Source organism: Anomaloglossus baeobatrachus, chromosome 12, assembly GCF_048569485.1.
Source record: "Anomaloglossus baeobatrachus isolate aAnoBae1 chromosome 12, aAnoBae1.hap1, whole genome shotgun sequence".
NCBI lineage: Eukaryota > Metazoa > Chordata > Amphibia > Anura > Aromobatidae > Anomaloglossus > Anomaloglossus baeobatrachus.
In genome coordinates, this window is record NC_134364.1 from 26656895 (window position 1) to 26680889 (window position 23995).

General features: G+C 43.3%; 1 protein-coding gene across 9 annotated transcripts in view; it reads left to right on the forward strand.

Annotated features, from left to right (window-relative positions):
• LOC142258359 (ryanodine receptor 3) overlaps nt 1–23995 on the forward strand; it is an 847167-nt gene that overhangs the window by 185363 nt on the left and 637809 nt on the right. For all 9 annotated transcript variants that reach the window (XM_075330934.1, XM_075330936.1, XM_075330935.1 and 6 more), the window contains exon 2: nt 3210–3329. In XM_075330934.1, coding sequence (XP_075187049.1) covers nt 3210–3329 — 120 coding nt within the window. The remainder of the gene's footprint in view (nt 1–3209; nt 3330–23995) is intronic.

A 23995-nucleotide genomic window follows, 5' to 3' on the forward strand; every position in this document is an offset into this window, starting at 1 on the left:
ACTTGATCCTTAAGTACAATAACCCCAACATTCTGTGACACATTTCTTTGCTGATCTCTACAAAGATTTGCGCTTCTGGCTGCCAGAAGTGAAGATAGGCTGCAAAAATAAGACTTGCTGTCTCTGCATTATTTATCACATCAGGTGTGGCTACGAGGGTAATGTCCCCTGACATATGGTCTACTCATAATTATAGTAATGCATATTTTACAATGTCCAGAATTTATATTATGAAGCACGACAATGTATGAAGACCACTGTTGGAACATGCGACTTGTCTGTCCCGGTAACACATGACAGCAGATATTGACGTGTCTATTTCGGGCATCGGAGTAAGTGACAGTCAGGAATGTGTGCACACTACCAGAATGAAGGAAGCAGCAGAATGTAAAGAATCTGCAGGGAGTATAGAAAGCAACAATGAGACGCTGCACTACTTGTAGTAGTCTATAGCACAGAAAAATGTGTAGAAACATTCATTCAAATTGGGCTTGATTTCCTGTATACCGGGCCAGAAAGGGTGAACGGGTCACATCAAAGGCTGTTGTTGGATTGAAAAGGTTAAATAGAAATAGTGATATACAGCATGATTCACTTTGTAAACTGTCAAACATTCAATGAACACAAATTGTAGAGTCCGTCTGTCAATGTGCGCTAAGCTAATGTTTTCTCCCATAGATTATAATGACGAGAGCAATGCTTATGCATACCTGCGCTATCCGTTTTCTTTATATATATATATATATATATATATATATATATATATATATATATATATATATATATATATATATATATATATATATAGATATAAAAAATTTTTTATATATACTATATTTTTATTATTTTGACTTGTATAAAGGATATTTTACAGTCCACAAATAGTTTTTACTAATCTAATACACAGTATAAAGCTGTGTGTGTGTGTGTCCGTGTCCGTTAAAGGAATCGGCATCGTCGCATTTACAATCACAAAATTTTGCACAGACGCCTCATTTCACTCAGGGAATGTCATAGACTATGTTTGAAGGGGAAAATGTAACCGCGCTTTTTACAGTTATTCACCAAAAAACCTGCTTACATTAAAGTAAATGGAGAGGGGAATGGATCTGTTATTGTAGATTGTATCATGCAAATGCACTGATTTGAGCAAACTGGTTTCTCATCACTAAGGGCTGTTTCACACATCCGGCTTTTCGCCGGATTGCCATTTCCGGTGCACTCCAGTACAGTGTATACAGTACAATGGCAGTGCGACAAGCTCCGGTCACATGCTGTCATGTGACCGGAGCATGTGACCCAAACGTTGTTGCACTGCCATTGTACTATATCACACTGTACTGGAGTGCACCGGATTCGCCAATCCGGTGAAAAGCCGGATGTGTGAAATGGCCCTAAATGCTTTGGATTTGCAAACAGAGCACTGTTTGTTATACAGATAAAAAAAAATCCAATCAGAATGTTGGAATTATTCAAGTAAAACAAAGAAATGAATAAAAACTAGAGATGAGCCAACCCCAAGGTTCGGTGTTCGTACGTACCACACAGAGACTTTTCCCAAATAACAGAGTTTGGGTGCTTTAAGCATGCAAAGCACACGCGTGAGCATCGCTGTGCTCGAGTACGCTTGGTGCTCAGCCCAGTGCGAGGCGCTGGCAGTGTTTGATCGGTTCCCACTGGGGGTAACAACACCATGATCGGATGTAGTGTGCACCCAAAAAATAAAATTGAAAAACCCCTGCCAACCGCCCCCGGAAGTGATCTGTTTATGGCTGGCTGCATGTGGGCGGAGACCCGAACTGCCCAATTTGTGACTTCCACTGGGGTTCAGATCAAGGCTGGGTCCCAATCAAAACTTTATCTAAAGTCTGGCTGCACTCGCCGAACCGAACTTCCACGAGTCCACTCTTCTCTAATACGTCTAAGACGTCTCTCAACAAAGTCAAGTTTGCCTCTGGAGCATGTACTATGGGATCATATGGCAGATATTTTCTGCTCTTTGATACTGTTGTTTTCTTTAGTAATTTACTCCTTAATTTTCCTTTTTTCTTGAATGGTAATGGGGTAATTTCAGTGACTGTGGGACCTAAGAGCAGGGGAGGTACCTATTGTGGTAGAACTTCCACTATCTGGTATTCATGACTTCTCCTAAGGATAGGTCACCAATAACGTAGTCCTGGAAATGACTTCAAGTTTTTATTTTTATTTTTTTTTTACAAAATGGTTCCTGTTGAATATTGTTGAGATATTCCACTCATGTCCAGTGATCTCAGAATATAGGATTAAGTAGCACACAATGCAGAACTAAACTGAAATGACTGATTTGAGCCTTCATTGTAGTTCCAACCTCATTCAGACCCAAGTTGAATCTTTTGGAGTCATTTCATAATAAAATTTACAGAAAATTGCTAACAATTAGGGATGAGCGAACCCGAACTGTAAAGTTTGGGGTTTTACCTAACACCACGTGTCTGGGTCTTGGACCCGAACACAGACTTTTTACCTGTACATCTGGTTCCTGTTCGTGTTTGTCATCTGAATAAAGTTTGTGGAAAGGTTGCAGAGCAACCAATCGGCAAGCTTTTCCTGTGTGGGCACTTCGGCCATTCAAAGCCATGTTAAGTATTTGCTTCTCTCACTGAGGGCTGCACTGTAGACAGTGAGGCATCTGGTTACTTCTGGGTGGCTTCTGGTTACTTCTGGGTGGCTTCTGGTTACTTCTGGGTGGCTTCTGGTTACTTCTGGGTGGCTTTTGGTTACTTCTGGGTGGCTTCTGGTTACTTCTGGGTGGCTTCTGGTTACTTCTGGGTGGCTTCTGGTTACTTCTGGGTGGTTTCTGGTTACTTCTGGGTGGCTTCGGGTTACTTCTGCGTGGTTTCTGGTTACTTCTGGGTGGTTTCTAGTTACTTCTGGGTGGTTTCTAGTTACTTCTGGGTGGTTTCTGGTTACTTCTGGGTGGCTTCTGGTTACTTCTGGGTGGCTTCTGGTTACTTCTGGGTGGTTTCTGGTTACTTCTGGGTGGTTTTTGATTACTTCTGGGTGGCTTCTGGTTACTTCTGGGTGGTTTCTGGTTACCTAAAATATTATGTTTATATTTCTCAGTTTATATAGCACAGGATTTTATTTTTATTTTAAATATTCTTCATTACATAATTAAATATTTAACTTTGTGAATGACTTAATAATAATTAAACATTTTTGTTCCGTAGGATGATGAAGTTGTCCTTCAGTGTGTTGCCACCATCCATAAGGAGCAGAGGAAGTTCTGCTTGGCAGCTGAGGGACTTGGGAATCGACTTTGCTTCCTGGAACCAACTTCAGAAGCCAAAGTAAGATTTGCCTCAATCTGTCTTATCTTAAGAAACACCACTGGCAGTCCTGCAATATTCTTTCAACAATTAGTTGCAAGTGAATAGTCTTACTTCATATTTCCCTACAACTTAAAATATTATTTTGGAATGTGTATTGTAACAGAATGATGTGTTCTCTATGCTTTTGCTTCAGTATCTCCATTAAGCTTAGATGCCACCTGCTCATAAAGCTTCCCAACTTGAATGGAGATATTGAAGTCTAAGAGTTGTTTCAGTGGAGCTGGGGGAGCTCAAGTTGGAGACTACCGCATTTTTGTTTTATAAGACGCATTGGATTATAAGACACACCCCAAATTTAGAAGAGGAAAATAAGAAAAAATATTTTTTAATGTTAAAAGGAGGGTCCGTCTTATAATCCTAGTGCGTCTTAATCCTAATGCTCACCGGGGGGGTGGCGGTGGTGGTGGAGCTGCTCAGGAAGATCACAGGAGGCAGGGTCAGTGATGCTGCGGGCTCCGAAGAGGCGGTGTTGTGGCTCAGGAGGGTCAGCGATACTGCGGGCTTGGAGTGTCGTGGCGGATGCCATTGATCTGCCAACAGTCTGCAGGGGTGTCACCGCAGTGGAGCAACACAGGACAGGGTGTCTCGGCTGCGGGTGCCATTGATCTGACTGCAGGCTCCATTGAATCGCCCGTGGTTGAAAAGATGGACTTCAAGAAAGGGAGGCGGTGCATGCACAGATAGGACTCAGCGGCCATTTTCTTGAAGTCCATCGCGTCAACTGCGGGCGATTCAATGGAGCTGGATCAGTTAGATCAATGCATCCGCCGCCGAGACACCCCATCCTGTGACCCTGCTAAGCTGCTCCACTGCTCTTCTGAGCCCTCAGTATGGCCGACCCTGCCTCCTATGACCCACTCCACCACCGCGGCCCAGTCGGGTGGTAATATGCACCCCCATTTTATCCGGAAATCATACAAGTTGTACATGTTTATATTTTAAAAGATGGGTTTAAAGGGCTACACCTTTTTTAATGGATGAGCTTATTTAAAGAATCATTTATATTACACCTTTTATTGGCTAAACTTGTCTAAATTTACCGGTATATGTTGTGTAATGTAGGTGCATTAATACTCACCAACCATCATCTTCTTCAGCTTCCAGTGCCACTCCGGTTCTTTTCCAAGTCATGTGATGGCTATTCTGACTTGCTAGCGCACATGGGGCTTTGTGTGAGCCAGAAGTCGCTTTTACAATGTATGCATATGAAGCTTTAGAACAAGGCTTACATTATAAAAGTGACTTCTGGATCGGACGCAAGCCGGAATAGCTGTCATCTGATTCAGAAGACGGCCGGCGCTACGCTAGAAACTGGGGAAGACAGCGATCGGTGAGGATATTAATGCATCCATATTACATTACATATACATTTTAGGTTTAGTTGATGAAAATATTCATGAGTGCCTCTTCAAAATGGTAAACTCCATATTACAGCACAAAGGAATCAATGGTGCTCTATCAATAAATTTAAAAACGTAACATTAATATTAGACAGCAGTGGCTATAGACCGTGTTCAGGAAACATAAAATGTAACATAAACCTTCACAGTTGCGGAAGCCATCGGCTTAGCCTCATTTTCTAATGTGATAAAGGTGGTGAGAACATATTTGGGCAATATGCTGCAGATACACTCAACCTGACCCATTCAATACAGTTTTTTCATATGTGCAACCAAGAAAATATGTCTTCTGCGCAATAACTATATTGAGACTTCTTGATTTCAGTTTTATAGTGCATTTAAAGATGTGTGGAAAAAGTTGGGTCACAATCACTAAATTCTATAGCTTGCATAAGTGACAAAGACAAATGCACACAGCAACATATCATCTTATAGACATGCAAAAGCAGCGAAAAATCAAAGTATACATAAAAGATATACAAAACGTTAATGAAACAAAAAAGCAATACATTCAGGTTCAATGATCTGGGGGAGCCTGTGTTGCATATTAGAACACCCCCGAAATTTGTCCAGATGAGCTCACTTTGTCTATTTCTAACATTGTATCTTCCTGATGATACTACATCTTCTTTGTTTAACCAGTGATGTTCAACACCTATATCAGTTAGTAATTTACTACTTATGTCATAAAATCCCACTCTGCGACTGCTAATTTGATGGAAAATACATTTTGTTTATTGCGGCATTTACTTTTTGGGCTTCTTTTCAAGTAGGTAGACATTGATATTGCAACTAGGTATCAGGGCAAATTGGCACTGGTGCAAGGTATATAAGGTGGTAGAAATTGGTTAGGTGATACCTTATTAATGTATTGTGTTTCCGATCTCTCTGATAATATTTATACCCCTCTACCATGTGCGAATCACAACCAGGAAATGTAAACATATTACAGAGGATATCAGAGGAAGCGCCATCATGTAGTAAATATTTAATTGTATAGGTATGTATGTACATTGCACCACCACCCAGGAGAGCAAGCTGTCTGTAATTACATGTCTCAGAGCTGTGTATGATTACAATTGTCTGGAGTAGGGCACAGATAAATAACATCTTTCATCTGCCAGAGTCAATGAGGGGAGGGGCAGTACAGCAGAGCTGTGCTTTGTCTTATTACAAACACATCTGCAGCTCTCCTCGCACAGTGCTATAAGCGCTGATATATCCTCCTCCTCCCCCCACACTGAGGTGAAAGGAATAAGCACTTGCAGCTCTGCTCTCCTCCTGACACTTTGTCAAAACACAGCTCTGCAGTGACAGCAGACTGTCTGTCATTACATGTCCCACACTGATAAACCTTCTCTATATTATTATGAGGTTGTGCTCTTTCACTGCATGTTGCTGCCTGCTTATGATTGGTCATCCTCATGCAGGGGAAGAAGTACATGCACCAAGTTAAAAATCTCTGCCAATGCCCTATTGGACTCAATATAAATTATAACTAAAATTTACAAGCCTATATCTCCGCAAATAAATATTTTTAGGTTTTATTCAGCTCTGCAGCCACTATTTCATGATGTGGCCATATTAACATGCTCAAACTGGTGAAAGGTCTTTTTCAAAATAGTATCTGTTAAGTAGGACTTACTATACTTCTCAATCTGGGGTCAGCTAGCTGTCGTAGCCAATTTTCTGCCAAACCCACTAATTTTAGCAGGGTAAGTAGATCATCTGAGATAGGGGGACTCCCAACTAATATTGGTCTAATACGTTTGTATTTCAGTTGAATGTATTGCCGGCTCTCTGCACAGCTCTCTGCACAACTATACAAATGCCGTTTGTTGGCCATTCAGCCGCCAACAGCTGACGTTGGCATATGACGTCAGCTGCTGGCTTTTGGCTGGGAGGCAGGCATTGGTATAGCTGTGTAGAGAGTTTATCTCTGTGCAGCACTGGTAATACATTTCAGTTCAACTGAAATAAAGTGCTAGAGGCAGCGCCCCCCTGGACCAGGCTGCAATCATCAAGGGGTCTAAGATGCCTGCGGGCCACATGTTGAGAAAAGAGGATGCCGAGGGAACCGAGGGCAGGTGAGAAGATTCCTTTTTTATGTGAAAAAAAGGCATAACAAGGGAAATTATTACAATATAGGGACCAGGATGGTTACATTACTCTCTTTCACCCGAAAACACCCAGGTCTGACGTAATCCACAGGAGGTCCCATGACGATCCTGGCTTTTGCTACATCCTGCAGTCTCAGCACGCAGGTACAGAACATAACCACCTGCTGAAGCTGCAGGCAGAAAATGACTGAGTAGCAGCTGTGAGCGGTGACATCACTGAGTTTATATGCGCTCACAGCTGAAGGTTCCCACGGTGCTCCCCACCAGTGACTGAAGGCAAACTGACCTCCAGTGACCTCCTTGAGCTCAGTGACCTCACCTCAGGTGAACGGAGTTCAATCAGACATACATCTCCTAGCAGAAAACCCCATTTTTTTTGCCAAGAAATGCAGATTTGGTACTGAAATGTATACATCATATTCCTGCATCAAATCTGCATCTTTTTGCAAAAAAAAACCGCATCAAAACATGATTTGCTGCAGAAATATGATGTATAAATTTTACCGTGTAAAAAGTAAATTATCGAGCTTCCGGCATGTAAGATAAAATCTAATCTTTAATTGAAATTCTTCTAAAAATTATTTTTATAACATCATGTATAGGTGGATAATAGGATAGGCTTTCGGACAAAGTATAAGAGGACGAAACAGCAGATGTTCTTTGTGCAACACCGCTTTTAAACTCCTAACCAAGTTTAAGAGCGGTGTCACTCGAAATGCGTCTAGTATTTCGGCCTTTTATACTTTACCTGAAAGCCTGTCATATTATCCATCCATGCATGATGTTATGAAAAGAATATGAAGAAAAATTTCTATTAAAGATTGGATTTTATCTTACGTGCCGAAAGCTGGATCATTTACTGTTACACGTGTGTCTCATGCTGAAGCGTGGTCTCGAGCTTCTACCCGCTGGTAACCAAGACGGCATCTGGGGTGAGTTGGTTTTCCCTCTATGTGTAGTATAAATTTCAGCACCCAATCTGCTGAACTGTCTGCACTAAATTTGCATCTCCCTGCAGAAAACTGCACCAAAACGGCGCCAATACAGTTTTGTGCGGTTTTTTTGCCAACACAATGCAGTTTTGATGCAATATTTTGCCAAGAAATACAGATTTGGTGCTGAAATTTAACAGAACAAATTCCTGCACCAAATTTGCATTTTCTGGTAAAAAAAAAAAACCCTCATCAAATCCACATCGCGTTTATATGCAGGTTTTTTTGGCAGAAGATGCAGATTTGATACAGGAATTTGGTTTAGAAATTTCAACACCAAATCTGCATCTCCTGGCAAAATATTGCATCAAAACTGCATCATGTTTTGATGTGTTTTTTTTGCCAAGAAATGCAGTATTGGTGCAGGAATTTAGTGTATAAATTTCAGTACCATATCTGCTCATCTTGGCAACCCCCCTCCCACAGTTTTCTGCCAGGAGATGCAGGTATCATTGAACTCAGTTCACCTGAGGGGAGTTCACCAAGTTCAATGAGGTCACCTGAGGTCAAGTGTTTACCTGCGGTCACATGTGGGGTACCGTGGGAACCTCCAGCTGTGACTGCAGATAAACTGAGTGACATCACCACTCACAGCTGCAGCTCAGTCAGTCTCTGCCTGAAGCCACAGCGTTTGGATATGTTCTGTTCTTGCACGCTGTGCCCTCAGTATGCAGCACAGCCGGAATCATAGTGGGATCTCATGTGGATTACGTCAGAACTGGGTGTTTGGGGTTAATAGAAGAAAAAGGATGGTTTTTTTTGTATTTTATTGCAAATAAAGGATTATTTCTGAGTTTGTGTTTATTTTTTTTCACTTACAGTATTAGTAATGGGGGGTCTCATAGATACCTCCCGTTACTAATCTCTGGCTTAATGGCAGCTGTGAGCTGTCATTAACCTCTTATATAACACCGAGTGCTGCAGCACCAGGGAAATCAGGATGAGCCGGGTAAAGTGCCGGGATTGTCGCATCTAATGGATGAGACAAATCTGATTGGCTTCAGGTTACTATTTTTAGGCTGATAGGGCCCAATAAATCAAAATTGGGGGGGGGGGGGACGGCATGCCATTTTTTAAAAATTATTTAAATAATTAAAAAAAAAGCTGCATAGGATCCCTCTTATTTTGATACACTTGCAAAATAAGCGCATGGCTGGGGGCTGCAGCCTTTAGCAGTATGCTTAATCTGTGCTGACTCTCACAATATGGGGGCTCTATGCCATTTTTTTTAATTTATTTTTACACCACTATAGATACACAAACAGTGTGTGATTTTAAGCAAAGCAATCATACACACTGTCACACAGGGTGGGGGCACAGTCTGACTGCAACCAAAGATGCCAGGACTGCCGGTGGGCGGTGGAAGCAGTGAACATGTATGAGCGTAATGAGCAGCCCTGGAAGTAGTATTTCAGCTGCACAAGAGACTCGGTAAGTATAAAGCTCTTGCTCTAATCTGCCTAGCCCTGTCTACCACTATTTTAAAGCACAATATTCGAGTCCCCTTAGACTTATGAGGATCGGCGTCCAGGCAGATATTCAAGGTTCAGTCCGGTCGCGAACTGGGGTTTTGTTTTTTGTTTTTTTTTTGTTTAAATCTGGTTGAACCCGCCAATCCAATGGTGTTGGCAGGGATAGATCCCTGGACTCTGCTACATGACTTATCCTAAAAATGCACATTCAGTCAGAACGGCTGCATCCAGTAATCTAAGTGACAGATCGTCTGATTCAGAATCTCCTTGCCTACAACATGTTGCTCACAGATGAGATAGCAAAAGCCTGCTGACAGATTATTTTTAAGTCAGTTTTCTGTGGAAAGTATAACTACAAGTTGTATCTATTTACAGACCTTCTGCATATAGTTGTCAGGCACCGCATACTATACCCTGCATATAACCTTATTTTTACAGGTCTGCATCTCAGTGTATGTATACTATGGAGGCCCTGTGCTTTGGTGTACAATGTGTGTGGAAGGTCCACAAGACGTTTTAGGTCACAGGTCCCCTGTGTAGGATGACAGGAGCAGAGGCCTATAATGCGGAACATTGCAGTGCCCTAAAGGGTGCTTTACACGCTGTGGCATCGCTAACGATATATCGTCGGGGTCACGTCGTTAGTGACGCACATCCGGCGTCGTTAGCGACATCGCAGCGTGTGACAGCTACAGTAGGAGCAACGATCGCAAAAACGGCAAAAATCGTTGATCGTTGACACGTTGCTCTTTTTCATAATATCGTTGGTGGTGCTTGCCGCTGGTTGTTCGTCGTTCCTGCGGCATCACACATCGCTATGTGTGACACCGCAGGAATGATGAACATCTCCTAACCTGCGTCCACCGCCAATGAGGAAGGAAGAAGGTGGGCGGCATGTTCCGGCTGCTCATCTCCGCACCTCCTCTGCTATTGGGCTGCCGTTTTGTGATGTCGCTGTGACGCCGAACGCACCTCCCCCTTGAAGGAGGGATTGTTGGGCAGCAACAGCGACGTCGCAGAAAAGGTATGTGCGTGTGACGCTGCCGTAGCGATAATGTTTGCTACAGCAACGATCACCACATATTGCACCAACGATGGGGCACGGGTGCTGTCGCTCGCAACATCGCTAGCAATCGCTAGCGATGTCGCAGCGTGTAAAGCACCCTTAAGTGTGAAGAATTGTGGCCTGTGACAACAAATGCTGCTGGTATCTGAAACAATGAATGGAAACTTGTTTGGCTGAGACAGTGATAGAGACTCATTTATTTCAAGAATTGCTCAGACTTTGCATAGATCATCTGGTTATAAGTCTTGTCAGGACTAGTCCAGAAGCCACGTGTAACTTCTGTCCTGCTTACAACATATATGATGAACGGTACTTGTTATTAATGTTTATTTGTGGGCCACAGATAAACAAAATGATTTACAGAATCCAGGCCTAATGGTCATGTCAATAGCCTGTGGCTGCAAAACTAGAGTCCTTCAAACCTGCCGGCATCTTCGAAGCCTCTTCTGATTAGTAGTCCTGGCGCAATGTCATCATTGTGCTGTAACGCATGCATCATGTCACATAAGAACTGCTAATCCGGATTGGTGTCGGGGATGCCAGCAGATAGATGGAGGTTCACAGGGCTCTGGCCGAGCAGCGACAGACTGCAGACGTAGCAGTTAGGGTACTTTCACACTTGCGTTGAACGGTATCCGTTGCATTGCGTTGTGTAACGGATGCGTTGCATATAGTGGCACAACGGATGCAACGGATGCTGCAAAACAATGCAATTCGTTTTGATTTTTTTTTTTTTTTTTTTACAGTTTTACCAGCGGCAGACTATTGTAAACGATCAGCTGATCACGCCCAGTAGCCGGCCGCCGGGTGATCAGCTGATCGCTCCCTGCAGCCGACCGCCGGGTGATCAGCTGATCGCTCCCAGTAGCCGGCCGCCGGGTGATCAGCTGATCGCTCCCAGTAGCCGGCCGCCGGGTGATCAGCTGATCGCTCCCAGTAGCCGGCCGCCGGGTGATCAGCTGATCGCTCCCTGCAGCCGGCCGCCGGGTGATCAGCTGATCGCTCCCTGCAGCCGGCCACCGGGTGATCAGCTGAGCGCTGTCACTTGCCGGCGCCCGGGCATGCCGGCGGGCGGGCGCTCAGCTGAGCGTTGTCACTTGCCGGCGCCCGGGCATGCCGGCGGGCGGGCGCTCAGCTGAGCGTTGTCACTTGCCGGCGCCCGGGCATGCCGGCGGGCGGGCGCTCAGCTGAGCGCTGTGACTTACCGGCGGCCGGGCATGCCGGTGGCCGGTCGCTCAGCTGAGCGCTGTCGCTTGCCGACGGCCGGGCACTCAGCTGAACGTTCGGCCACCGCGAGCCAAAATAAAGTTTTGATGTACAAAAAAAAAAAAAGAGCATGCGCAGTGGAATCCAGAGGATTCCGCTGCTCAAAATAACGTTACATGCTGCGTTCCTCTCGCTGGGCGGAAGCAACGGAGCGTCGCCCAGCGGAAGCAACGCAGGTCCTTTTGGTACAATCCGTCACCCATACAAGTCTATGGGAAACAGCGGAATCCGTTAACGGATTCCGCTGTTTTCCAAAAGGGCGGATTGTAACGGAAGGAAATAAACGCAAGTGTGAAAGTACCCTTAGACCAGAGTACTATGAATCATTTTGCTCAACTCTCCTGTGAGCTCCTCTTATGGGTCTGTCTTAGTATATACTTCTATTTCCCATGAAATAAAAGGAGCAGGTGTTCTTTAATAAAATGGTTACAAGAAAAGATGCTCCAGCATCAATATTTCATGTATTCAACAAAACAAGGCATGTTAGAATTGTACACAGGTCCTCTTTAAAGCCCGCTTTACACGCTGCAATGTATCTTACAATGTGTCGGCGGGGTCACGTCGTAAGTGACGCACATCCGGCATCGTTAGTGACATTGCAGTGTGTGACAGGTACGTGCGATTGAACGGAAAAACGTTCATCGCACGCACGTCTTTCATTCCTCATAAATTGAACGTCAGGTTGTTCATCATACCCGGGGTAGCACACCTCGCAGTGTGTGACACCCCGGGAACGATGAACAGATCTTACCTGCGTCCTGCGGCTCCCGGCCGGTAATGTGGAAGGAAGGAAGGAGGTGGGCGGGATGTCTACATCCCACTCATCTCCTCCCCTCCGCTTCTATTGGCCGGCTGCCGCGTGACGTCGCTGTGACGCCGAACATCCCTCCCACTCCAGGAAGTGGACGTTAGCCGCCCACAGCGAGGTCATATGGACGGGTAAATACGTGTGACGGGGGTTACTCGTTTGTGCTGCACATTCAACAAATTGAACGTGCCGCACATACGATGGCGGCGGTTACGATCGCATACGATATCGTATGCTGGATCGTAAGGTATAAAGCAGGCTTTAGAGGCATTGATCTGTCACGGCAGCATATTAAAGGGAATCTGTCAGCAGCTTTTTGCTACCTCATCTATGGGCAGCATGATGTAGGCAAAGAGACCCTGAATCCAACAATGTATCACCTAGTTTACTGGGTGCAGTGATTGTGACACAATCAAAGTTTTTAGATGTAGTCTTGCAACAGAGCTCAGAAAGCTGCCCTCACCCACACCAGGCTCTCTATATAGAAAGTCTATAGTTAGTGATCTTCCAATCACAGCAAGGGGTGTGCCGGACTAGCTGACTTAGTGAGTAATGATAATCTCCTGAAGCTAAAACAAACATTGTAAGTAAATAACTACACACGATGTGATAATAGAGGCATCACTGAAATTGTGTTGAACCCTACAGCTTGCGGTCTTCAGATTACATAGCAAAAACCTGCTGACATTCCCTTTAATAGTTCTATCCAAGACAGTAAGTTATTCACAATCCATAGGAGAAGGGAAAATTTTGATCAAAGGAGGTTTGAGCTTTGGGACTCCTGCAGATCCCATGTACGGGAATCTGGGATCCAAGAGCCAAACTCTCCATCTTGAAAGGAGCAGAGATGCAGATGCTGGACCTACTCTTCATGCATGGTCTGTGGCACCACCGTAAATAGGCGAGTGCTAGCTCACTATATTGGGAATAAACCTCGACTGTCTCAACTATTTGCTGTCTTATGCATTGCAGTGCGAGACTGAGAAATCTTAATAAATCTTATGTAAAAACAACTTAAAGGAGACTCTACCGGTGGTTATAGATACTATAGATACATTTGGGGAGTTTTCGGGACTACGCATCAACTGGGATAAGTCGGCTTTGATGCCATTAATGCATGGGTCTGGAATTTCAATGGAGGGTAGGTCACCTCTGCAAGTGGTAACTAGCTTTAAATACCTGGGAATACACATACAGAAAGACCATACACTAGACCTGCAGACGAGTATAACCCCACTTCTGGAGCACGTTAAACTTAAATATAACTTGTGGAGCAAGCTACCCCTGTCAGTGGTTGGCAGAATAAATTTAATCAAAATGATATTACTTCCAAAGCTTAGTTATACACTACAACATAGTGCAGTATCAGTACCCAAATCCTTCTTCTCAATGTTGAACTCGCTTACTACCTCTTTCATATGGGGGAAATCCAGGCCCAAACTTCTGTTATCCATTTTACAGAGATCCAAAAGACTGGGAGGCATGGCTTTACCGGAGTTCTTCCTCTACTACCTCGCGGGACAGCTTAGGGCACTAGAGACTTGGATGCCTGGATGTCAGCTGCCAAACTCTGAGAGTCACTTGGCACACGCGGCTGGGACTGATTGTTTAGTAGGTTTTCTCGAATCAGAAGGACTGAGAACACCACGGCAATTACCCCTCCTCAAGTTGGCAAGATTAGTCTGGCGACAAGCCAAGAGGGTGGTACACTTCGAAGGGGTGGTGGCGGAACTCCCATTATGGGGGAATAGCTACTTCCATACTCTGAGAGATCACCCCTCGGCGCAATTCTGGGCCACTCACAGCGTCAGTGCATTAGGTGATCTTTTTGTCCCGGGAACCACAACCTTCAAGTCCTTTGAACAAGTCCAGATTGAATATAATGTTCCAAGATCACAGTTTTTTAGATACCTGCAGATTCGCACAGCGATTCAATCCCACATACAGAAAATTGGAGCGAGGAAATTGATATCATCACTTCCTATGATAGGTATTCTAAAATCACAAGGACCTCGAGGTCTCATCTCAGCTATATATACTTACCTGTTGTCAGTGGGGGTGGAGTCGGACCCCTTGCCAGCCCAGGATAGATGGAAATCTCTAATTCCTTCTCTACAGGGAGAGGTATGGGAAGAGATATTGGAATCTCCGACTGCGGTATCCCCTTCGGTTAATAATAGGTTGATTCAATGCTACATTGTCCACCAGGCATACCTTACTTCAACTCGATTATTTAGTATGGGCCGTTCTCGTACATCGGAGTGCCCGAGGTGTCATCTCTCAGGGGCAAATTTCATACATATGATCTGGAGCTGTCCCAATATATCTTCGTACTGGCGGAGAGTGACATCTCTGCTGACATCGATTGTGTCGATTCCTGTTTTGTGTGACCCTTTGATATGCCTGTTTGGGTGGTGGAGGGAGAGTCCTGGGATCATTACATGACAATATTCCTCAGAGAGGCATTGTTTCTGGCTAGGAAATTAATAGCTCTGAGGTGGATGGGAGATTCGAATCCAACTGTGCGGTCCTGGGTTAAACTAGTCAATGCAACCATAGTCTATGAGCGGGTGGTATATTATAATAGGGGGTGCCCGGGAAAATTTAACAAAATCTGGGGTTTGTGGAATTCTTCTCCAGACACACTTGCGGAGGTTTGAGGGAGATTATGCGGATAATGGTGGTTCCCGTTAGATGTTGGGATATGAAACACTGTCCAATGCTATATTGAGGTATAATAATGCAATGTGGCTGTTGTTGTTCTTTCTTTCTTCCTTTTTCTATTCCTCTTTCTATCTTGTTTTCAAAATATGGTCATGCTGATAGAGCTGTTCTTATGCTCAATATAAAATTAGATATATATACAAACGATAAGAAGTATGGATAATAACATTGTTATATCTTAACTGCTAAAGATATTATGGCCTTTATATGACTGCTTATTGTTATATTTAAATATTACTATCTATATACTGAGCTATCTTTATATGGCAAATGTCAGTTGTACCATGTTTGAAATTGTTAATAAAACTAAGTTAAAAAAAAAAAAAAACAACTTAAAGAGAACCTGAACATGTCATTTTTCTAAATTAAACATTTAGGTTGGTGGGTGCAACATTAAAAAATGTGGAAACGTTCAGGGGGTATGAATACTTTTTCAAGGCACTGTAACTGTATAAGTGATTTGGTAGGCATTTGAGGGTTGATAGACTCCTTTTAAAATAGCAGATTACAATACCTTTCAAGCACTAGAATCCAAATGACATCAGCTTAGTTAATTGGTAAGTACAATCTCAGTAAGGTTTTCTATGCTTCATCTGCCATTGTTCTTTCTTTTTAACATTTCGGACTTTGGTTTTCTTTCCAATATGAACTCGTGTTAGGTTTGTTATTCTGAAATCATTGTCGCATCTTCTTCATCCAGCATACAACATGTCTATGACACATTTCAGTAAGCCTGTACATTGCAGCCTTTGGAAGACTAGTTATTTCACTGCAGCCAGTTCAATTGATTCATCATGACCCTTTCTGCAGTGCGTTATTATCAGTCTCTGCGCTGCCTAACACGTTCTGCCTTTTAGCTTTGCAGAGATGGAGCAAGATGAAAACCTAATGTACTGCAACATCTGAAGATGCCAGAAAACTGCAGAGCAGAATCCGTGAGATAAATCAGATCCACTGCCAAATTCGTCTAATATACACTGGCGTAACATCTAATTGGTCTCTAACACGCCTAAAGACAACAATCATTACTTGTAGCAGGAAAGAATATCCTCTACACTCACAAGTAATACATAGAAGTAGTGGAATCTGTCCCTGGGTTTGTGCTTTAATGAGCTATTCCCATCCCAAATGTTGGTAGGATATTGAGTGGATACAAGAGAATTGCTTGGTTGGTGGTTGTCCAACTGATGGGTCCTCACTGATACTGATATCCCGTGGAAAAGTCACTCTGGATTACAGCTTGTCCCGATGTTTTTTCTATACTGTATCTCTCATTCACTCTTAGGGGTACTTTGCACGTTGCGACATCGCAAGCCGATGCTGCGATGTCGCACGCGATAGTCCCCGCCCCCGTCGCAGCAGCGATATCCTTGTGATAGCTGCTGTAGCGAACATTATCGCTACGGCAGCTTCACATAGACTCACCTGTCCTGCGACCGTCGCTCTGGCCGGCGACCCGCCTCCTTATTAAGGGGGCGGGTCGTGTGGCGTCACTGCAGGCGGCCAATAGGAGCGGAGGGGCGGAGATGAGCGGGATGTAAACATCCCGCCCACCTCCTTCCTTCCGCATATCCTACGGAAGCCGCAGTGACGCCGGTAGGAGATGTTCCTCGCTCCTGCGGCTTCACACACAGTGATGTGTGCTGCTGCTGGAGCGAGGAACAACATTGGACCGTCGCGTCAGCGTAATTATGGATTACGCCGACGCTGCACCGATGATACGATTACGACGCTTTTGCGCTCGTTAATCGTATCATCGAGCCTTTACACACTACGATGTCGCATGCGATGCCGGAAGTACGTCATTTTCAATTTGACCCCACCGACATCGCACCTGCGATGTCGTAGTGTGCAAAGCCCGCCTTATTCAATGTGCTCGAATATACAACCACTTCTCCGGAAGCATGCAAGAACAGACTTCCCGTTCTCAGGATAGATTAATGGTAAAACCTATTTCAGTCATAGTTTAGCATTATTTATTGTTCGCAGCATTGCTTATTCTTGTCCATCCAACTGTTCCTTTATACATGTTTGCTCAGTTCAGTTGCGCATGAATGCATTCCCAGTAATCTCCTACTAACACAACTCAATAGATCTCACTCATGTACTGCAGTACACAAGTAATGTAGAGTGATCAAAGTGAAAAATATTCAAGCCTATTCAAGGCTGGGACTACGTAAAAATGTAAAGAAAGTTCAATAAAATTGGTAAAAAATAATAAATAAATTAAAAAAAAATTATATATATAAAGAAACCCATAAAAACATGAAAAAAATGCAGTAAACAGTTTCACAACTAAAAAATACAGCTTCTGTATTAAAACAAATATATTTGGTTTTGCTAGGTCTAAAAAGGCCAAAAGTATTAAACTGTACCATTATTTATCTTGTCTTTTTACTGCCAGAATCACTGACATACGCAGACCCATTATAATGAATGGGTCTGCTCACACATCAGTGATTTTTCACTGAACGTGTCTCCGTGCAGCGCCCATGCGTGTCCGTGATTGCCGCAAGGAGACATGTCCATTTTTTTCTGGTATCACGGATGTCCCACGGACCACACTATGGCGTGATCCGTGAACCACGTGCCAGAAAAAAACGTGCTTCTAAAATAAAAAGCATTTTTACTCACCCGGCTCCAGCGACGCTCTCTGCAGCCTGTTCTGCTGTCTGCTGCTTCTGAATCGGCTCATTATTGTCGCGCATATTCATGATGCACGACACAGCCGACCCGGAAGCAGCTGCTGCGGGGGGTCAGCGCTGGCTGAATGCTGCACCGCGGGAGCGATCAGCACCAAGGACAGCGGGAGCGGGCACAGGTGAGTTGATTTCTAAGTGCAATCACGGGCCACGGAGAACGGAGCCCGGATTGCACTTAGACAACCCACGTGTGCTCTGTTCAAGAGTCCCACGGAGGGACTCTTGAACAGAGAGTGCAAAGTGTCAATATCTGTCTCATTATAGTAAATGGTTTTGTCCAAATCCTCTTTTTGGGGGATTTAGGGCTCATGCGCACGTTGACGAATTTCATGCATTTACGCTGCATATAGCACCGCAGCGTAAATGCATGCGACCTGCGTCCCCTGCACAATTTATGAAGATTGTGCATGTTCCATGCGCATGTTGCGTTTGAGAGCGCAGCTATTTGGATGCCAAAATTTTGATCCAAATCGCTGCGTTCTAAAAAGCAACATGTCACTTATTCTGTGCGCTTTGGATGCAGGTTTCGCTCTGTCTATGGTGGGGGCTGCATCCAGAGCACATGAGATCGGCTTTTTTTCTGCAGAAACACTGCATCCATTATGCAGTGTTTTTGCAGCGATTTGACGCGCACATGTGCTGTCAAATCCCTGCAGAAATTTCTGCAGGGACACGACGCAACGTGCGCACACAGCCTAAGACATAAACCTTCAGTGTAAGGGTACGCTCACACGAGCAACAAAAACGGACGAGAGTAATGCGAGAAATTCTCACATTACACTCGGACCAATGTTATTCTATGAGTGCGAGCTGTTGGTAAGCTTTTCTTGCATCCAATTTCTGGATGCGAGAAAAGCGGCAGCATGCTGCGTATTCATGCGTAAAACTGCCAAGAATCGCCAATACAAGTCTATGGGTGCGAGAAAAAAACGGACATCACATGGACGGCACACGGACCATCCTAGTGACATCCGTTTTTATGGATACAATTCTATCATGTAGCATAGAACACTGTAAATGTTCCTGTAATTGACTGTAAATGACTAATAGCTGCTGAGTAAAAAACGGATTGCACACTGAGAGCACACTGATGACAACTGTGAAAAAATCGTCCTACTCTCGCAAACGAGAATGGGACCGTTTTTTCATACGTTCGTGTGAGTCCAGCCTAAAGCACAGGATGCATTCGAAACAAGCCTTTAACGAGCCTGTTTTCAACTTCCTGACTAGGCCAAATTTTACAATTTTGACCAGTGTATTTATGTGATCAGAACCACTGGTGTTCCAGAGTTATTAATTATTTTTATTTATTTATTTTTTTTGTCTATGTGAATTGCTTTGTCTATGTGAATTGCTTTTATTTCTCAAAAAAAATATACATTTTTGCAAAAAAATGTTAATTCTGCAATGATTTAACTTTTTAATTTTTATGCATTTAAGCCAGATAGTTATATCACACAGACTCGTTAATAAATAACATTTGCCACATGTCTACTTTACATCAGCATCATTTTTAAAAATATTTTTTGTTATGAAGTAGAAGGTTTAAAAGTTTAGCAGCAATTTTTCATTTTTCCAACAAAATTTACAAAACCAATTTTTTTTTTTTTTAGTGACCACATCGCATTTGAAGTGGCTTTGAGAAAATATCCAAAAGTGATAGTATTGGAAAAACTGCACCCCTAAAACTGCACAAAACCACATTCAAGAAGTTTATTAACCCTTTAGGTGCTTGACAGGAATTAAATCAATGTGGAAGAAAAAAATTAAAATTTTTGCTTTAGCCCCATCTTCTTGATTTTCACAAGGGTAACAGGAAAAAATGGACCATACGATTTGCTGTGCTATGTCGCTTTAGCCCCAAATTTTTCATTTTTACAAGGGTAACCAGAGAAAATTGACTATTCAATTTGTTGTTCAATTTCTCCTGAGTACACGGATACTGCTTGTGTGTTGGAAAACTACTGTTTGGGCACACAGCAGGGATTAGAGGGGAAGGAGCGAAAGGAGCGCTATTTGAACAGTGTTTATATCACTTTGGCAGAGCTCCTGGGGTTAATAGAACAGCAGGACCCTCACAAGGGACCCCATTTCACAAACTACACCTTTCACTTAATTGATCTATTGGTGCAGTGAGTGTATTGACATAAAAGGTGCTTTGCAGAATTTAATACCATTGGGCAGTGAAGAAAACATAATTACATTTTTACCACTAAAATTTAGCTGTAGCCCAAGATTCTACATTTTCACAAGAGGGAATAGGTAAAAATGGCACCAACAATTGCAAAATTTTGCAACCCCATAATTAAAATAACAAATATTAATAATTATAATCATTAATTATAATTAATTATTTTTTATTTGAAATGCATATGAGGGCGCTTTTGGTGCTCCCTTGATGTGGCCTGTGCCTTGCTGCACTAATGCTATCAGCGCATCACCACGATCATTCAGCGTCAGCCTGTAGGCGCAGACTGGAGACACAGTGTTCAGTCTGGGCATTACAGATAAGTCAATCAATGTAAGGTACTGGCTTTATTGTACAAATGGTAGGACATGACGATGCACCAAGGCATAGGCTGCACCTTCATTTGCATATCAAAAAATATTTTTAACTAAATATTAAGTTAAGTTATACTTGTCTAGTATGATTTACATAATGGCTAGGTGCATTATGTACGATAATTGTTTTGCCATCTTGGGGGTGAAAGTCTCCCTTTAAATGTTGTATAAATATATAAATAAATATATATATATATATATATATATATATATATATATATATGTATATGTATGTTTTCCATACAATACAGAGATATTGAATATTTTATCTTGTGCTAATTTTAGGGTCTTTACCATGGGACTGGTGCTCAGAGGACAATAATGCAGAGCAGCCTAAAGGCAGGTTCTCGGGAAATCGGGAAATCCTGTGAACCGTATGGCAAATAAAAAAAAAAACACTTGATGGCTGCTCTTTAAGGACTATTACAACAGTTCTATAGCTTAGTAATGCCACTGGTACAAAACCTGCGCTATGCCATCAGACTGCTCTGCTATAATTGACTACTGCCCATGCAAGACAAAAACTGAGAACAGAGCTAATTCTGATCTAGGCCATTTAGTCCCTTAGGTGCAACAGTCAGTAGTTAAGTTTTCAATTTTTCAGAGAAAAGTGGCCACTGTGGAGTTTTAGTGAGTAGTGTTGAGCGGACCTGAACTGTAAAAATCCGGATCCGCGCTGCACGATTTTTTTTTTCTCTCTCTCTCTTGCGCTCGCTCTCTTTCCCCCTCTCCCCCCCTCTCCCTCTCTCTCTCTCTCTCCCCCCCCCTCTCTCCCTCTCCCTCTCTCTCTCTCTCTCTTTTCCCCTCTCCCTCTCTCTCTCTCTCCCCCCCCCTCTCTCTCTCTCTCTTTCTCCCCCCCCCCTCTCTCTCTCTCCCCCTCTCTCCCCCGGATTCCGCTCCCCATTGACATATATAGGTCCGGACTCCGGATCGGATCCTGACTTCTTTGTCAACCAGCCACTGATCCACCGGACCTGGATTATTGCCAGTCCATTCAACTCTATTAGTGAGCAATGCAGGAACCAAGTTAGCAAGAATTATCTGTACCTTATCCCCTTCCTTTTATAAACAAAATTCTAGCTCTAGGTGTAGAAAACCTGGGGAACTGATCATTCACTTTGTAATACAATTGATAAAAATAATCTGTCGGATATATTTCATGCTGCCCAAACCATGGCTAGCATGAATCAAGAGTCCAGCTCCTGCTGTCATGGGTGTAATCTGGTGTCAGAAGGTCACAACACCTAGCTGTTGGCAGGTTCACTACTGTTATTTAATATCTCCTTGCTTGTGGTGCTGTTAGGGTTAGGCTATTTTCATACATCCGGCATTTTGCCGAATTGTCGGATCCGTCACACTCCAGTACAGTGTTAATACTGTACAGTGGTATCGCGGCAAGCTCCGGTCACATGCTGTCATGTGACCGGAGGTGCCGCAATGCCATTGTACTGTATTACACTGTACTGGAGTGTGCCGGATCCGGCAATCCGGTGAAATGCCGGATGTGTGAAACTAGCCTTAAGTACCCTTTCCTCCCTGGTTGCTGGCTGTAGCTGCCAATCTCAGGTGTGGCTCTTGGGGATCACTCCCTCTCCCTATTTAAGTCATGTGATCTGAGCACACGATTCCTGTGATAGTAACTGAATCTCATTTCTATGTGGTCCACAATGCAAGGAGCCTGCTCTGGAAGAAGTCTGTCGTGTTGTGTGCAGCAGTGGTGTTTGATGCACTGAAGCCACCGGTAGTATCTTTTCCTTGCTTGTCTATTTCCTCTGTATTCTTTCCCTTGTGTCTCTGTATTGTAGTGGCAAGTCAAGTGATCACTTTGGCCTGCTCAATAGGCAGGGTGAATTTAGGGCCAGTTGAGGTCTAAGGTATCCGGCTCGGCGACAGGTTGAAAGAAACTGTATAGGGACGCTAGGAAGCTCAGGAGTCTGCTTGAGGTGAATTCAGGAGGTGCCCCCTGAACCCTCTCCCTAGCGGCAGGGACCTCCATTGTATTGTGACCCCTGTGTTGCCTGTTTGTCGTAACATCTTCGGGGGGTTTACTAGGTAAACCCTGCTAGTCACGTGTGTGACACATGAATTACACACATCTATGTTCTAGTCTGAAATGCTGCAGGAAGCGATAGGAAAAAGAGAAAGTGTCCACAGCACTCGTAAAGTGCCATAAGGGACAAGGTAAAAAGAATAATAATAAAAAACCCAAGACATCCACTTGGCTAGAACAGATCATGAAATAAGAAAAAGTGACAGTGCTCACCAGGGTTACAAAGATGAGACAAAAACTTTTATTTCTCCAAACAAATTGAAAAAGCATTTGGTATACTTGAGCTGTCCTGCAGGCAGGGAATCCAAAATTTACAGGTACTTAGAGATACATCTGTACATAGCAGTGTCTTTCTATGTCCCTGTACTGTAGAGGTGAAGAATTAATCAGAATGTTTTATTTCCAATTGCAAAAATGTAATTTTCTCTTTTTTTTTTTTTTTTTTGTGTAAGTGTCCTTGGGACTTGAACCGACAACCTCTACAACTGCAGTCAGGAGCTAAACATATGAACCTCGGGCTCTGCTGATTTCATTAGGAGAATTTTGAAATCTTGAAGTTCCATTGCTGGCTCTGATTCTGCGGGCAGATTATACTGGTACATAGAAATATACTACTATGTATAATGTACAGTGCCTTGCGAAAGTATTCAGCTCCCTTGAATTTTTCAACCTTTTCCCACATTTCAGGTTTCAAACATAAAGATAAACATTTTAATGTTATGATGAAGAATCAACAACAAGTGGGACACAATTGTGAAGTTGAACGAAATATATTTATTGCTTATTTTAAACTTTTTAAAATAATAAATAACTGAAAAGTGGGGCATGCAATATTATTCGACCCCTTTACTTTCACTGCAGCAAAGTTCATTGAGGGTCTCTGAATGATCCAATGTTGTCCTAAATGACTGATGATGATAAATATAAGCCCCCTGTGGGTAATCAAGTCTCTGTATAAATGCACCTGCTCTGTGATAGTCTCAGGGTTCTGTTTAAAGCACAGAGAGCATCATGAAAACCAAGGAACACAACAGACAGGTCCATGATACTGTTGAGGAGAAGTTTAAAGCCGGATTTGGTTACAAAAAGATTTGCAAAACTTTAAACATCCCAAGGAGCACTGTGCAAGCGATCATATTGAAATGGAAGGCGTATCATACCACTGCAAATCTACCAAGACCCGGCCGTCCATCCAAACTTTCATCTCAAACAAGGAGAAGACTGATCAGAGATGCAGCCAAGAGGCCCATGATCACTCTGGATGACCTGCAGAGATCTACAGCTGAGGTGGGAGAGTCTGTCCATAGGACAACAGTCAGTCGTACACTGCACAAATCTGGCCTTTATGGAAGAGTGGCAAGAAGAAAGCCATTTCTCAAAGATATCCATAAAAAGTGTCATTTAAAGTTTGCCACAAGCCACCTGGGAGACACCAAACATGTGGAAGAAGGTGCTCTGGTCA